The sequence below is a fragment of the Bidens hawaiensis genome, unplaced genomic scaffold (assembly GCF_021521415.1).
Source record: "Bidens hawaiensis isolate Kalapana, Puna unplaced genomic scaffold, B.hawaiensis_p1.1 tig00043065_1, whole genome shotgun sequence".
Classification (NCBI taxonomy): domain Eukaryota; kingdom Viridiplantae; phylum Streptophyta; class Magnoliopsida; order Asterales; family Asteraceae; genus Bidens; species Bidens hawaiensis.
The window spans coordinates 10233-27513 of record NW_027497653.1 but is presented as its reverse complement, the minus strand read 5'-3'; the positions used below and the strand labels follow the sequence as shown (position 1 = coordinate 27513).

General features: G+C 36.8%; 1 protein-coding gene and 1 pseudogene across 2 annotated transcripts; both read left to right on the top strand.

The window, feature by feature from the left end:
* The first annotated feature begins 2012 nt into the window (after positions 1 to 2012).
* LOC143594087 (uncharacterized) lies at positions 2013 to 4955 on the top strand. 2 transcript variants are annotated; one of them, XM_077073490.1, is made up of 6 exons: positions 2013 to 2609; positions 3026 to 3157; positions 3263 to 3418; positions 3500 to 3613; positions 3699 to 4117; positions 4175 to 4955. In XM_077073490.1, exons 1-6 carry the CDS (start codon positions 2387 to 2389, stop codon positions 4817 to 4819), a joined length of 1689 nt encoding a protein of 562 aa, XP_076929605.1. In that variant the 5' UTR covers positions 2013 to 2386; the 3' UTR covers positions 4820 to 4955. The 2 variants fall into 2 exon arrangements, with proteins under 2 accessions (XP_076929605.1, XP_076929604.1); XM_077073489.1 differs by having other exon boundaries at positions 3263 to 3613.
* Positions 4956 to 13549: 8594 nt separating this feature from the next.
* On the top strand, positions 13550 to 17005 carry LOC143594086 (protein NUCLEAR FUSION DEFECTIVE 4-like; annotated as a pseudogene).
* The last annotated feature ends 276 nt before the right edge of the window (positions 17006 to 17281 follow it).

Here is a 17281-nt window from a genome sequence, read left to right as displayed (position 1 = left end):
CCCGCCCTTAAGCCTTGAACCCTTTCCTTAACTCTTTGCTTGTCCTTTGGTTCTTCCCGCCTAAGGATGTCTGCAGCTCCACGCGCCAGACTCCTTACATGGAAGCCTGCGTGAAGACATCTTGTTCCTGCGATGCGTGAAGAGAACTCTTCTCGCAGCGCGCTAAGAATGCATGTTCTTCCCGCAATGCGCTAAGAATGTATGTTCTTCCCGCAATGCGCTTAGAATTCTAGTTCTTCACGCAGCACGCTAAGGATTTGTGATTCTTCCCGCAGTGCGCTAAGGATTGTTGTGCCAGCCTTCGCGCTCGCGCACTCAGCCTTCCCGCGCTTAACCCTTGTATCTTCTGTTTATTCTAGCCGTTTGCTTTTGTAATGTCTTTTCTTCTGAGCTGTTGACCTAACCTATCTAATGTCTGAATAGTTACTTTCGGCGCAGCATGCGTACCAACCCCATTGGTTGGTAGAAAAAGTGACTGACATTATCTTTTGAGATCTGCTTTTCCATGCTTTAACCAGTAACTTTATCTGTCCTCTCCCATGCCTTTTTACTGTTCCCTGTCAGCCTTTTTCTCTTTTTCCTTGCTGCCATATCTTTTGATATCTTTTGCTTTTGGAATCTTTTGCTTTTTGAGATCTTTTCCCCTTTTTCTAGGGATTGTGTTCCCTAGGGTTTCCCTATAAATAATAATGTTAATTTCCTAACACTACACACACAAAGCACTTAATCTCTCTTATTCTCTCTTGCTCCTTGCTCTCTCTGCCGTCCTCCTCTCTGCCTCCGTCTTCCTCCCTGTTCTGCCCTGCTTTTCCGGTAATATATATATATATATAATAATTTACTTATGCTAACTTATAATCAAGACTTAACTCAATCATTAAAACAATAATCTTGTTTATAGGTTAACTTGTGCTTGTTTAAAGTTGGTTCATGCTTTATCTATCATCGCATCTTTATCAAGTGAGTAATCTCGTACCTAATCCCTTTTTATTTTTAATGTTTTGGGATGTTCATGTGTTCGTACAAACTTAGAGTCTTAAACTTGTTTATGAACTTTAGTCGCGCAATATCCCATGTGTTGAGGACGTTTACTTGGCTGTTTATTTGTATGTGTGTATCATTAACCGCTTTGTTCGGCCTATTCCGCAGTTTTCATGGATCCATTAGATGAACACGGGAGACCTATCGTTTACGGTTTTCTTTGTTTACACTTGCACAGATGTTTTCTCGTTTTTGTGCTCAATTGGGAGCACGGATTGAACTATGAACTATGAGCTATGATCTATTTAGGCTTGATCACAATCTGATTGCACCCTTGTTAAACACCAGACATACACGTGTTGCGCGCAGATTTATTGTTATCTATGTATTGTATTAAACTTGATTTCTCACCAACACGCAAGTGTTTGACGTTTATTTTAACACATGTTCAGGTTTGCAGTAGTTGTTTTGGAGCTTGTGGACACATAGGAAGTTTTCTTTATTTTGGACCTAGATTAAAATGTATCAAGACAAGTTATTGCTGTTCGAATATTATGATTTATAATATATTGATTATGTTGGTTTATTTATATCTTATGTATACGTTGCGCATGCGTGAATGAATGTATTTATTAAATATTGACACCCAATAGTGTCACGAGTAATGAAACAATATGTGGCGCCCCGATGTATAATCCGCCTTTGGTCGGGGTGTTACAAGTACCATACCCCTACAGTTAACGTCTCCAACTTTGTCTCAGTCACGCTCTCCGGCCACAGCAACTACGGTATCTGGAAGGCTCAGATGTTGTGCCTCCTAGAGAGTCAGGAGTTGCTTTACATCATTAATATTCCATCAGATAGTGTTGGCCCCACAAGTGAAAAATATGGCAAGCTTGTCAAAGGTTGGATTTTCGGTACTATGAAGGACCAGTTGATCAAGAAATTTCAAGGCTATCTATCGCTACATATTATATGGAAGGAACTAGAATCAATGTGTCACCCAACAAAATCATTTAAAGAAGGTACGTGCGTACCCCAATGATAATTATATGCGACTTTTAATTAAAATTACTCAAATCTTGAAATGAAATGCTTCAACAGACAATTCAGTAGGATTTACGTTCGGAATAGAATCCATAAGAGACATTCCGGAAATGGAAAACACACGGAAGAGATGGTATGACGCTGCTGTTGAAGGGAGTTGGTGGAAAGCAAAATCCATATTGAAAGTCCATAAAAATGCAGCCACAGAGCTCATCACTGCAAATGGCAACACAATCCTTCATGTAGCGGTTGAAAGGGTCACAATTATTTCGTTGAAAAACTGCTGGTGTTTTTACAAGAAGGAGAATATATTGAAACACAGAATGATAAGGGTCGAACAGCATTACACATCGCTGCGATGGTTGGTAATGAATATGCGGCCCAGCTCTTGGTTCAGAAGAGGGAAGAACTGTTGGGGATCGAAGACCATAACCGACGGTCACCACTGGATAGTGCTTTTGCCAATAATAAGCATAATATGTCTGCATATTTGTTGAAATTGACACCATCTTTTAAATTTTGCGATGATTCAGTGTTCAATTTACATCCTATCCTAACTGCTATTTACACAAAACAATATGGTGAGTAGGTAGGCCTAGCAAATCGTTCCGGTCGGAAGGGTCATGGGTCAGAACAGGTCGATTCAAAAAAAGGTTATTTTGGTTCAGGTCATACATTTAACCGGTGCCGCCAGGACACATGTTATGTGGCATTGGACACGAATTGCTGGTACGTGCGTAACCCAGCGCTCGACACGTAACCGGCAGTACATGAGTAACCTGCGATGAAACATTAATGCATTAAGCTAAAACGGTTTAAGGATCTCAACATGAACATTTTTGTTTATTAAACAGATTATAGACGAACACAACCCAAAACAAAAGATATGTTTTTACTTTTTTAAAGTTGGGTTCGGCTCAAGTAAAGAATCACCCCTCCAAGTTATTACGTCCGTCATGTGATAAGAATTTGGAATAATTTAAAATAATTCATGCAGATTTAGCTGGGGAATTGCTGGGAGAGTCTGAGGAGTCTCCCTTATTAATGATGCCAATCAGTAGGATATTGATGGCAATAACTTTAACCTTCCCAACAGATCTTGACTTCATGGAATCTTTTTTCTATCCATGTATATATTTATCTTAACTTTTGTTTCAAACACAAGTCGTGTAGATAGAATAATATATTTAGATACAATATTTAATTTATTCTACTACGTACGTGTATCTTGCAGCTTTCAACAATGTCCGTGAGAAAACAATCTTGAAAGGTTCTTTGCTATTTCACTCTAATATTATGAATCAATGTATCGATGACACCTTACAGGTAATGAAAATTTGTAATAACCCCTGCTGCAGCTGGATAGTGAAAATTTTCAAGATGCTACTTTGTGAGTGGTCACCTAGCCTTTACATACACTTGACGCTAATTCTATACAAATCTGATAAACTTTGTTTATTTTCTTGTGCAGTCCCAATAGCCACACTTTATCCAGTATATCAGTTGATTTGTCTCCTCTTTTTGTTGCTCCGTTTAACCTTCTCTATGTTGTATTTCCTTCTGTGGAAGGTTTTAGTAGCTACCAGTAAGTGATTACACATAAATTATTCTGAAAATGGAAAGTACAATTAATTCATGGTGATGTGCCTTCATTTTCTAAATTGTACGAGTGCGTCCAATCATGAATATTGAGAAGAAGAAAAATGAGTACCGAGAAGCAATGAAGATTTTGAGCTTGATATGCGATATGATAGGCACAACAAAAGATTCTTACAGGACTTCGATTATTGAAGCTGTACGCCAAGGTACCTACGAGGTTGTTGATGAAATTCTTTTTAGGTCTCCTAGTGCAATCAACTGTAAGGATGAAGAAGGGCATAACATTATTCAGTTAGAAGTAATAAACCGCTCAACAAAAGTATACAACCTTATCCGTCACTTAATTGAGCAAACAGAGTCTTTTAGAACAATGACCGATACTTCAATGAATAATCTTGTACACTTGGCTGGAAGATTGGCACCTTCATTTGTACTTGATCGTACTACAGGTGCTGCACTTCAACTACAACGTGAGCTTATATGGCGTGAGGTATGTCTTAAGTAAGATTTCCATCTTGCATAAACTCTAACTCGGTAAACTTTACAGGAAGTGGAGAAGCTCATGTTACCTCTTGAACGGATAGATAAGAATACGGATGAGGAAACACCAGCAATGGTGTTTACCAAAGAACATCGGGACTTGATGAAGCAAGGAGAAGAATGGATGAAATTAACTGCGGAATCATGTAGCATCACTGCTGCATTAATCGTCACAATCGTATTTGCAGCAGCAATCACTGTACCAGGTGGAAGCAACCAAGAGTCCGGCATTTCCGTGTTCAAAAAAGAAAGTGCATTCACTATCTTTGCAGTATTCAATGCATTCTCGCTATTTACAGCGGCTACATCGTTGTTACTTTTCTTATCAATTCTCACCGCACGTTTCTCTGAAAAAGATTTTCTGATCAGTTTACCAAGAAGGTTGATTTTAGGTCTTTTCACATTATTCCTCTCTACAACTGCCATGATTGTAGCCTTTGGTGCGATACTGTTCCTTGTCTTTTGTGATCAAAGACCATGGATGCTGGCACCAATATCTGTATTTGCATGCATGCCTATTTCAGTTATCGTTACTATAAAAGTCCCCTTGCTGGTAGACTTGATCCGATCAACATATATCCCTATATTTGGTAAGCAAAGTTACCTTGAATCTTGTAAAATTAGTGAGAAAAACACACTCTTCACAAACTAAGGAGAATTTGATTGTGTATTACCATGAGGTCTTGTGGTTGAATAAGTTGCATGGGATCTTTGTAGTGACATCTCTTTCCAGATGATACTCACTTCTTTGTAAGCTTAATACTGATTGTTTTCGCTCACAGCTGTTGGCAATGCGAATATATTTGTTAATCTATTTGATGCAAAATTAATGTTTAATTTGTGTTACGGCTATTTTCTTCTAACAACTTTATTTCATTTATCATATTAGTCGATGTTAACCTTAGACAAGTGAATCAAGAATACCAAACACAATATTACATAAAACGTTTATGCGACTCTTTTTATTAATAAAAAACAAAAACAAAATATTTTCTACTCTCTTTCTACTCTAACAAAAGAAAACTAATGATGGATTTATATAACACCAAATACTATACTTCTACTCAAACTAGGAAACATAAACATACTAGACTTCTAATTTATTTAATAATATATAAAATATAACTATGACACCAAGTTATTCAACTCGATCCACGAACTTTGGATCTCCACCAAACCGCCCCATGAGATCTTCCATACCACCATTGTACTTTTCGTATTAACTATTCAGGTCCTTCAAGTTGGTGTTACTCCAAGTTTTACACTCCCTCTCAATACCAACTTCCATAGTTCCTCCAAGATCCTTCACACATTGTAAAGCTCGCACCTCTTTGAGCTTGATTCTTGGATTCAACCTTTTCAGCCTACCTTCAGGATTCTTTTTCCTAGTAACAATAGAGCTAGTTTCGAGATTACCACTATTTAGAACTGCATTACCAAGTTTTGGATAGGAAACAACTTTTGCTTTCTCAACTTCATGACCAACTATCATGGTACTCAAAGCAATTCTTTCATCTGCACTTGACGCATGCTCCCTCTCGAACTCAACTCCTTTATCCGTTCGTTCTTTCGGATCACCCAGACTTTGCATGAACCTCATGCAAACTCCAACATCAACTTCGTGGTTTGTTGATCTTCAACATTTTCTATTCCACCATGACAACCCGTAACATGAGACGGAACTACCTCCTCGTGCACTTCGTCAAGCACGGTTTCTTTCTCGTCATGTTCGGTAACTGTCACGGTTACGTCTTGATCAACCATAATTTCTTCTTCAACCACATCATCTAGATTCAAAATAACAATAGATGATTCCAAGGTTACCTTTAATTGATTCGACTCTGGCATTGCTTCCGTACTTGTCCACCAACAGAAGCCTTCTTCAAATCATTCATCTACCAGGTTCGGTTTGAATTCGGTGACAGTTGCGTAATTTTTCTGAACCTCGGCCATATTAGCCTCCACTTCCCACGGTTCTTCTTCTCTACTGCATTACCTTCCTCCCTAGGTTATCGACAGTACCTTGCCATATGCCCTTTTTGTCCACCGTTATGGCACCTAAACGGAAACTGCTTTGGTTGGTACCTTGATTCCTTGTCTCGGTTCTCTTCGTCCGATGAATCTTCTTCAGAGTTGTCAACCCGACCCTTCCGGTTCCATTCTCTCTTATTGGGTCGGTCACGTTTCTCATTCTCCCAATATTTCCCCTTGCCTTTCTCACCATCACGATTCTTATTTTTGTAGAACCGATGCTTCTCCTTTCTTCCAACATACAAGGCTTCGCTCTCGGTTTTAATCGACACACCCGCTAACTGTTTTGCCAAGGCTTCTTGTCCAGCAAGAATATTCTCGAACTCGGTAATATTCGGTTGGGTTGCCCACCCTTGAATAGCGGTAACAAAGCTACGATACTCCGGCCTTAAACCATGAATGAGTATCCGCTTCATACGGGCATCACTAACCCGAGATTGTGGATCGAGTTCTCCAATCTCGCGACACAGATTCTTAACTTTACGAAAATATTGTGAAATTAGAAGATCACCTTGCGAAACCGTCATCAACTCACCATCAACTAGTTGCAATTGAGCATCGTTCTTCTTCGTGAATAAGGTCTCAGCGTGTCCCACGCTTGCTTTGGGTATTCGAGATCTTGAATGTGATCAAGAACATCATCATCGATCGTTGTCTTGATAATAAACATCGCCCGACCCGCTTTCACTTGCCACTTCCCGATAACACCGTTTATATCGTTTGCGGGTTGTCTCGTCTCGGTACCGTTCGTTACCTGCCAAAGATCTTGACCTTGAAGATACGACTTGTGCACGTTGACCATTGTTTATAGCTACTCTAATTTAACTTCTTGATTCCTCCAACAACTTGGAGTTCTGCCATTATTTCGGTTTTGAGATAATTTTTATGCTACGATCAGACCTTTACTGCTCAAGCCCGACGTAACACCTGAGCTTGTTCCAATAAATTATATAACAGCCAACAAAACTGCCTTTGGTTCGAACCTTGGTTGATGTATGGAAAAGTCAAAACACCAAAACAAATAATTTGTTTGGTAGTGGTAATATATCGCACTAATCAAACTCAATTCACAACCGATGGTGGAGGTTGTATTGTGTTTCCCAATGTTTTCAAACCCGGCCCGGCCCGGTCAGGACCTGGTGCTAATGCCGGTCCGGGTCGTAGTATATAACCCGTTTTCTAATGGACCCGCCGGGTTGGACGGTTTGCGGTCCGACCGTAACCGGTGACCCGGCAGTTGAACCGGCAAAATCACTTTAAATTAAATAAAAACTCATGCTTCCAATGGGAATCGAACCCTGCATGGGAGACAAGCCAAAGGCTTAAAGATTTCCCAAGTTGCCAACTAGCCAAACCTTATTCTTGTTGATTTGTTGAAACATAAATCTTATATTCTTTCCTTACATTTAAAATTGGGAGTTGTTAAATTAGCTTTTGTCAATTTTCTTTTTGAACACAGATAGCTTTTTTCCCTCACCATGTTTTTTTTTCATTTTATATTATTTACTAAAATTAAGTGTATCTTTACCTCGATTTTTCCCTTCTTTTTTTCTTTTCTATTTTATATTTAAAGCAGAGTCCTCGTAGTTTCAAGTTGGTTACAATGCCTACATATTTTATATACTTATATTATATATATGACATAAGTAACATGTATTATATATATATATATATGTTATGACGTCATCCGGGTCGATTACCCGTTCGATCTTCCGGATCGGTCCGACCTGTGACCTGGTAAGGTGTTCGGGTCGATGTCTGGTCCGGGTCTAAAAACATTGGTGTTTCCGCACAAGAAACACAAATATTAATATTTGTGGTGATGAACTTCTACGTCTGACTCTTTCTTGAACGCCACGCACAAAATAAATAAATAAATAAAGGTAACTTTGCTTTTCTTTTGATTAAACGGGAACAACAGTAGGTAAAAATCAACCACAAACTTATCGATAATTTGAGATTAAATAAACGACCATAGTTGGTTTTATGTTGGCTACGGCTGCCGACAATACGAACACCCTCTATCGGATTCTTCACTGTGACAGGATACTTCAACACCTTTGATTGGAACCTTAACTACGATCGGCTTCTTTGCCTCTTATGCCTTTGATTGGAAACGACTACTTCAATCAAGACTTGACACCAGTCAGAAACATGAGCCTGGATCGTTAGACTCTAATACCACTTGTTAAACCTTAGACAAGTGAAACAATAACACCAAATACGATATTGCATAAAACGTTTATGCGACTCTTTTTATTAATAAAAAACAAGAACAAAATACTTTCTACTCTCTTTCTACTCTAACAAAGGAAAACTAATGATGGATTTATATAACACCCAATACCATACTTCTACTCAAACTAGGAAACATATACATACTAGACTTCTAATTTATTTAATAATAAATAAAATATAACTATGACACCAAATTATTCAACTTGATCCACGAACTTTGGATTTCCACCAAACCGCCCCTTGAGATCTTCCATACCACCCTTGTAAGTATTAACCATTCGGGTCCTTCAAGTTAGTGTTGCTCCAAGTTTTACAGTCAATTCATTTAATCTTACTTGTAACATTGTGAATTTAAGTATCCTTCTTATAATGATAGTTTGAAATTTTTTTTTTCGAATGAAGCAAGAATATACAATAGTTAAATTAATCCACGAGCAATATATGCATTTGGAAAAATGTCAATGTAATAGTAATTCCATCAGAGTTATTAATACACTTACATTCTTGACCAGTATTTTAATTAGTTTCGTATAAATTTCCGAGATTGCTCATAATTGCTAAATCAAACAAAACTCATTGAAAAGAACTAGTATGATTAGAATCATAAAAATGTGGATATATCGAACATGTTAAAATCAAAGGTGGGATAATTTAGAATCTACAGGTGAAGTTATGGCACGCCATTGGGGAGTATTGGAACAATGTTGCGAAGCGTGCCAACTGAGAAACGCTGAAAAGAAGCGGCGTTTTTGGAACGTCTCCGTGAGCATTGAACTCATTTTTAAGCAAGGTTTTAAGCATATAAACATGTGTTAATGATATGAATATACTTAGCTTTGCTAATACATTAAAGATGAACATATTTCAGACCATTTTTTAATAAATTCACAATGGAATTTTAAAACTTTGGTGTACCTGAATCCTTTTTTTATACTATAACTAGTATTTTTAACGTGGGGTCGGGGCAGTCGATTTGAATGCTACTTAAGGTTTGTGACAAAGCAAAACAAACATTTAAAAATGCTAGCGTGAATCAAAATGCAAATGCAACGAAGAATATATAACCAAACTTTAAAACAAATCGAAATGTGACATGATTAGTCGAGGCTCAGATCTCTACTATTGCTGCAACATTGGTTTCCTCGCCAACCAAGCGTCATCATAGCCTATCATGAAGATCAAGCGATAAACAAATAGCAGTTTGTGTATGACAATAGAATCATGATTCAATCGAAAGAAAAACATAGAAAATCTAAATACAAACAAACACCTAAGGCAATAATGATACATCAAAGAAATCAAGTTCTATATTTTTACACATGAGATCAATTACTATCTTATGCAATTGGAAGAAGGACTATACAATTAAGTCTGCCATGCATACTTGCTAATTGTATAAAGGTGAGAAAGTGTACCTTGTACAACTTTAGCTCTACACTGTTCAAATTCTAAAGCACAACCGTGCGGAATGCACATGGTACAAATCTTGAAACACACTTTCTCTCAAAATTTTATATGTATAAATCTTCGTTCACTTTACACCTTGGAGAATGAAAAATTGATGAAATTTAAGAGATTTTGATAGCAAATTTCAATAAATTTGAGAGGACTCGATAAAATTTGAGATCATTGGAAATTTAATCTTACTTTAGTGTACGTGAATCATGCGTTTATACTCTAATCTTCTAGTTTTTAATTGGAATAAATTATATGTATTAATAGATATTGAGTCACTAGGTATTAGATATTATTGATTGGTTATTGTAAGTTTTGCCAAAGGGTAACGTAAAATACTAAAATGTTCCCAAGATGGATGAGGCTAACTTATTTTGTTGACTTGTTTTTTTTAACTTCTTTTTGTTTTCAAGTTTGATTATGTAAAATAATGAAATATATGGTATTCATTTTTCTATGTTTATGTAAACTTTGTGTTTAGACAATTAGACTTAACAGTTTATATGTTTATATACGTATTTACACTGTTTGATCCAAACCAACCCGATCTGCTGATCCTAAAAGCTTGACGACGGATTGTTATAAATTCAACATATATTGGTTTTTAATCTCAAATATCATCTTTTGGTCACTATTAGTCCTAACTAAGGAATTAGCTGCTGAGGGTCCCAACTGTTAACGTATTTGTTTCCAACGGTCCGCGACTAACAAAATCCTAACGTTGTTACTTGCAAGTCACCAGAAAATCGATTTTGGTCAGAAAATCCACATTTTTTGCCCGTAAACTCAAGCTGAACACCACAATTGATTCACGACCAACCAACCACCACCAGTTGAGCACCACCAATCGATTCCGACAATGGTTCTAGGGTTCCGACGACCTCAATAATTGGAATGTTTACTAGAAAAAAGGTTCTAAAGTTCCAAACTAAGTTACAAAGATGTTTGGGACGAACATGTTGATTTTTTCAGAAAAAATGAGAGTTTTCCGGCAAAAACGATTTTCGGACGATCTTCAACTAACGGCGTTAGGATTCTGTTAGGTGCGGACCGTTGGAAACAAATACGTTTAAAGTTGAAACCGTTAACAGTCAATTTATTAGTCGGAACCGACAACGACCAAAATAATATTTAGGATTGATAAAAACCAATACACCAAAATTCAAACACGGAAAGATATTGACAAATGACACCTAATGGAAAAATTATTTGCTAGCCGCTATATAAAAATATGAAACCCAACAATCAGCACCATGAAGCCCAGCTATTAGCAGCTCGGCATCCTTGAGCTGATCCAAATCCAATTGCACTCCAGCCCAATAACCCATTTGTACTCGGAAGTCGGAGCAACTCAAAAACCGAATCAGAATAAAGTAGTTTTTTTATCCGGCGCGTTACGCTGGTATGTTGGTAAATCCCAGCGTTGAAACCTGGGTGTTGGTAAAACCGAAGAATTAAGATGGGAGTCGACGCGAATTCAGTCGGTATAAGTTACGCTCGTTATGGTATAAACACCTTTAGTAAAATTTGAGCGTTAAAAACCCAAAATATTAATTCATCAAATATATAAAAAATAATAATATATAAAAAAACAAAAAAATATTTAAGACGATATTTATTTGCTCCGCAAACCTGGGCTGGTAAAAACAAGTGTTGTCGGTCCCTGAAATTAGGCGGAAACTCGACATGAATTTGGCCGGTTAATTTAGATTACATTCGGTGGACCAATGGCCAAATTTTTTTTTTTAGGGGGGGGGGGGGGTCGGTTGGTAAATTTGTGTGTTGGTAGAACCCGAGCGTTGTAGGTCACGAATGTTGGGTCGGTGAGTCTACACGAATTCGGTCGGTTTACGTAAGCTTCGTTAAGCACCGAAACTAACAGAAAAAAAAAATTGACGTTTCGTCGGTTTCTATTACATTCTAAACTAAATAAAACAAAAAATGAAAATCACAAACTAATATCGTGCGGTCAAGTGGCCCAATAGGGTACTTACGGCACCAAAGTTCTTGTTTAATAATAGTAGCAGCAGCAGTAATAATAATAATAATAATAATAATAATAATAATAATAATAATAATAATAATAATAATAATATCTCCTTAACCATTTATGGTTAAATTACTCCCATGATAACAACTTGGATTTTTGCTATTTTTATTTACTCTCTTTATATAAATTTTTAATTTTAAAAAAGACTATAAGATGACTTTATTTGTTATCTATCGACCATTATGGTTCGTACCTGACTTAGCTAGGTATAAGACAAATGGCATTATAATCTCACCTAACCTATTACAATTTACAAATGGTAGACAGACACACATAGTGCCCAAAATTACCTAAATCAGACAAACATTATGTCTGTGGTTTAGTATGTAAATTATAATCTAAATAACACTACACTGTTTTGAGAAACGGATTATAAACGTGTAGTGTCGGTCAATTACATTATTTAACACAAGACGATACGTGTTATACCATTACAAGAAATTCTGTTTGAGATCATGTATCGCTACATTGTTTTGAGAAACAGATTATAAGTGTATCATGTACGTCGCTTAATTACCTTATTTAACACAAGAAGATACGTGTAGCAATGACAAGCCGCCACTATACCCTATGTTAACGGTTTGTCGTAGTTATAAAATGCACCGTGGAAATTAAAAAACTTGTGAAGCCATGTAACAACGACAAGTCGTCGCATAGAGTTTGTCATATCAGGTAGAATTTCTTGAAATGCGTGTCATCAATAGGTTAGCCATGTTAACCCCACTTATACGCGGTTTTGTATCGAGTAGTAACCAGTGGCGGATCCTGATATTTAACTCAGCGGGGGAAATATCTATAATTATGAACTGCATGAAAATATAAAGCGAACTACATTAAATATAGCAAAACAAAATACATATTACATTCGTTCTATACGTGATTTCATTGTTTGAAACGGTCAATTACAGTTTCATTTGAAACATTTAAAGTGCTTCTTTTCGATGATACAAATTACACAAGCATTTAAAAAGTCTTTGCCAATTCGATTACGCAAATTTGCCGTTAACAACTTCATCGCTGGAAAAAATGCACCATTGCGATTCCTACGGGTAAAACTAATTCTCCAAACGAAGTTGATATTCATGAATCGTTAGCATGTCTATCTTCTTCTTCGTATAACAATTAACATCTTTTTCAATCGATCATTTAAAAAAGAGAAAGAATGGGCTTGTTATCACTTTATTGGGCGGGAAGAAATACAGAATATAAGGCTAATTAAAAAAACAGAAGGGGTCTTAATTGATTTAATTAATCCAAATTATAACTTCAAAACTTAACTATTACATAGGCTAACTAAATCTGAGTGGATGACTAACCCCCACTGGGCTGGTCTTCAATCCGCCTTTGTCATTAACACTTTGACCGGTTTATGACCCAGGCCCGCTTAATCCCAAACACTACTTTATTTAACTTGTAGTAACGGAACATTTTGTGTGAGGTTAGCATAAGTTAACATCAAATTAGTTCTTATATTTTAATTCCATAGCCTGCAACATATATATAAAAGTTGCAATTATTTTGTTGTCATTCTAGCAAAAGCATATTCTTATACGACACAGTTTATATCCTGTCCTTAGATTAAGCACAATTAGGAGAAATGGAAATGAGTGACCCACCATCAGTGTCCAAACGCACAACCTCCGCTGGCCGTAATGACAGCGTCGATGAAGGAACTCAGACTTGCCGGTTAGCAGTCCAAGTCCTCCAAGGGCGCTGGTTCTTGCTTTTCGCCTCCTTTCTAATAATGGCTGGCGCCGGAGCAACTTACCTCATCGGTGTCTACTCTAAAGACATCAAAACCACTCTCGGGTAATTTATTATCCTTATTATTATTTGATTTATCATTTATCTTTAATCTTTATTTTTATTTTTTTTGTTAGTCATAAGGTTTTATTGATGTTTTATGGACTTCTAGTATCATCATTAGTCTCTTTCATAGTAATCCGTGTATATCGGTATCTGTTTTTCATGTTTATTTCAAGTAACATTTGGTTTTGGTTTTTCACTGATACCAGTACCGAACTGAATAAATCGATACAGTGTTTTGTAATATGTATTGGTATTTTTAAACACAAACTAGTATTCACCAATATCATTTTGTTTTTCGTTTAAGGTACGACCAGACGACACTCAACCTAATCGGATTCTTTAAAGACGTAGGTTCGAGTGTCGGGGTCATCTCCGGCCTTATCGCGGAAATCACCCCAACATGGTGTCTCCTCCTCATCGGCGCCGCGGTAAACTTCACCGGATACTTCATGATATGGCTCGCGGTCACCAACCGCATCCCCGAGCCACGTATATGGCAAATGTGCATGTACATGTGCATCGCCGCCAATGCCCAGAACTTCGAAAACACCGGAGTTCTCACCACCACCCTCCGAAACTTCCCGGAGAACCGAGGTGTAGTTTTGGGTTTGTTAAAAGGCTTCACTGGATTAAGTGGAGCCATTTTTGCTCAAATTTACTTAGCTGTGTATGGTGATGATTCAAAAGCAGTTATATTGTTAATTGCATGGCTTCCAGCAGTGCTATCTGTGGTATTTGTTTACACAATCAGAGAGATTAATAGTGTAAAGGTTAAAGATTCAAATGAGATTAGGGTTTTTTATCATTTCTTGTATGCATCCATTGTTCTTGCATTGGTTATTATGGCCATGACCATAGCTCAAAAGATGGTGGTTTTTTCACCGGCTGCGTACGCCATCAGCACCTCCGTAGTGTGTTTACTACTCTTTGCACCTTTGTTTATCTCAATCAAGCAAGAATTAGAGGTTATGAAGAAAACTAGTCAAGAAGGAGTTAGGGTTTCCGAGGGTAAAATAGGAAATTTGGATATTGATCATGATCATGATCATGATCAAGAATTAGCATCATTGGATTTGAATCATCATCATCATCATCATCATCATCGTACTCAGTAAATCCCATCATCATTGGATTTGAATCCAAAGATAAATTCAAGAAAATCTTGTTTTGAAAACATTTTCTTGAACAAACCCGAAAGAGGCGAAGATTATTCGATTCTACAAGCGTTGTTAAGCGTCGATATGTTGATTCTTTACGTGGCGACATTTTGTGGGCTTGGAACTAGTTTTACCGCGGTTGATAACCTAGGGCAGATAGGGGAATCTTTAGGGTACCCGAATAAATCGATAAGTACATTCGTGTCGCTCCTAAGTATTTGGAACTACTTTGGGAGAATCTTTTCGGGGTTTGTCTCGGAACATCTTTTAGTCAAGTACAAATTCCCTAGACCGCTTATGATGACACTAGTACTTTTTATGTCATGCATTGGTCACCTATTAATTGCTTTCCCCTTCTCGGGGTCTGTTTATATCGCGTCTGTAATTATTGGATTCTCGTTTGGTGCGCAACTCCCATTAATATTTGCTATTGTTTCTGAGTTATTCGGACTCAAGCGCCTTAGCACATTGTTTAATTGTGCTCAGCTGGGAGGGCCGGTTGCATCTTATATTTTGAATGTGAGGGTTACTGGGCCGATGTATGACCGTGAGGCGGTTAAGGTGTTGGAAAGAAGTGGGTTGGATCGATCATCGGTTAAGGAGTTGGTTTGTATTGGGAAAGAATGCTATAAGTGGTCGTTTATGATATTGGGTGGTGTTTGTTGCCTTGGAGCATTGGCTACACTTGTGTTGGTGGCTAGAACAAGAGAGTTTTACAATGGGGATTTATAGCAAGTTTAAAGAGCAAGAGGGTGTGGCAAAGATCGAAGATTCGCAACTCGGTTAGAGTTGAGTTTGTTAAAGATTTATAAGTCGTTTTGTAGGGAATTGAAATTGAATGAAAAGTGGTGATTGCATGTACTTGGTTGACATATAGAATGAGACGATATTAAGATCTTCATTTCATTTGTAAAGTTATATTTGATTTGGATGCATGATTTGAAAATAAAACATAATTACATAGAATTTTGTAAAGGGTGTGTCATTAATAATAACATATAAAAAGAATAGGAATTATGTCACAAGTTTTTTTTTTTGATGAATTTTGACTAGGTACGACCCGAATTCAACCCTTAATACTCACCTCGAGCCAACGAATCTGGGTTGGACTGAACCAAGAATTTTGTTACACGGCCTATGTGGTAGAAAGGGACCATATGACAAAGAAATGTTTATCTCAGACCCGTCATCACTTTATAGTCCGCTGATACCCGATAGAGTTCGATTCTATTTTTTTTTAATCGGTAACATGTACCAGCGTACCACTTTTCATAAGTTCATAAGAGCATCTACCTTATCTTTAGGGGGAAGAATATCCAGAATCAACATATGGAAAAGCCTAAATCTTAATAAAAGTAATTGACCCAGACACATCTCATATATCATAGGGGTTTTTAGTTAACGCTAATCATGAGATCCTCTAATGTATATTATGAAGTTACAACGCTCACCCATTTTTACGCCTTAATTATATTCTTTAGTATCGCTAAACTGCATCCCCTTTGCTAAGCAAATATATTAATTGTAGGTGAAAACTGAAAAGAAGCCTTTGTAGAGTATTGCAAACAAACATTTTAAGCCATTAGTGTTGCATTATATTATTAACACGGTCATTACTTAAGGTAAAAACAACTTGCAAGTTGCAACATTATTAATTTAGCAAAAGACAATGACGTGTGAACATCAAAAACTTATTCAACGTACCTTTGACAAGATACAAACCATTATAAATGCACACAGGCTAAATAGCGGTATCCTCGTGGTGATATAGTGCAATTTGAGTACAACATTTAGCTAGAGTCTCCACTATATTTGTTATCTTGTATGATGTAGTTGTTGAGTCAAGACATTGTACTTTTTAATCATGAACATTGAAGTACGTAGACGACATAGATTTTGGGTAATCAAATTCAAAAGGGCCGCACATCATAATTTCTTTAACACCAAGCAGAGTAAGCTCGTGTTGATCTCCTCGATTTTACCATGTATTATGAATATTTGCAATTTGTAACTAATATCGTACATATTTGTGCTCCAATGGTAATATAACACGCGTCAGAAACCCCTAGTTTCGCTCATACATTAGTATTGTATAATAATATATATATGAAGTTTGTTATTAAATATATAATTTAGTTTTATTTTTTTCTAAAGTAGTTGGTTCATTATTATTATTATTAATGTAAAAAAGTCTTTGTGAAAATATTCTTTTTTTTCCATATTTTAAAGACTACAACAATAAAGAATGATTTGAGAAATCAACTAACCATACTCTCTAATTGGAACGTATCAATTTAATTTAGTTAATGTCAACTTCAAACAAAAAAAATCGACTAAAAATTCAAAACAGAAGGTATAAAAATACATTTAACTT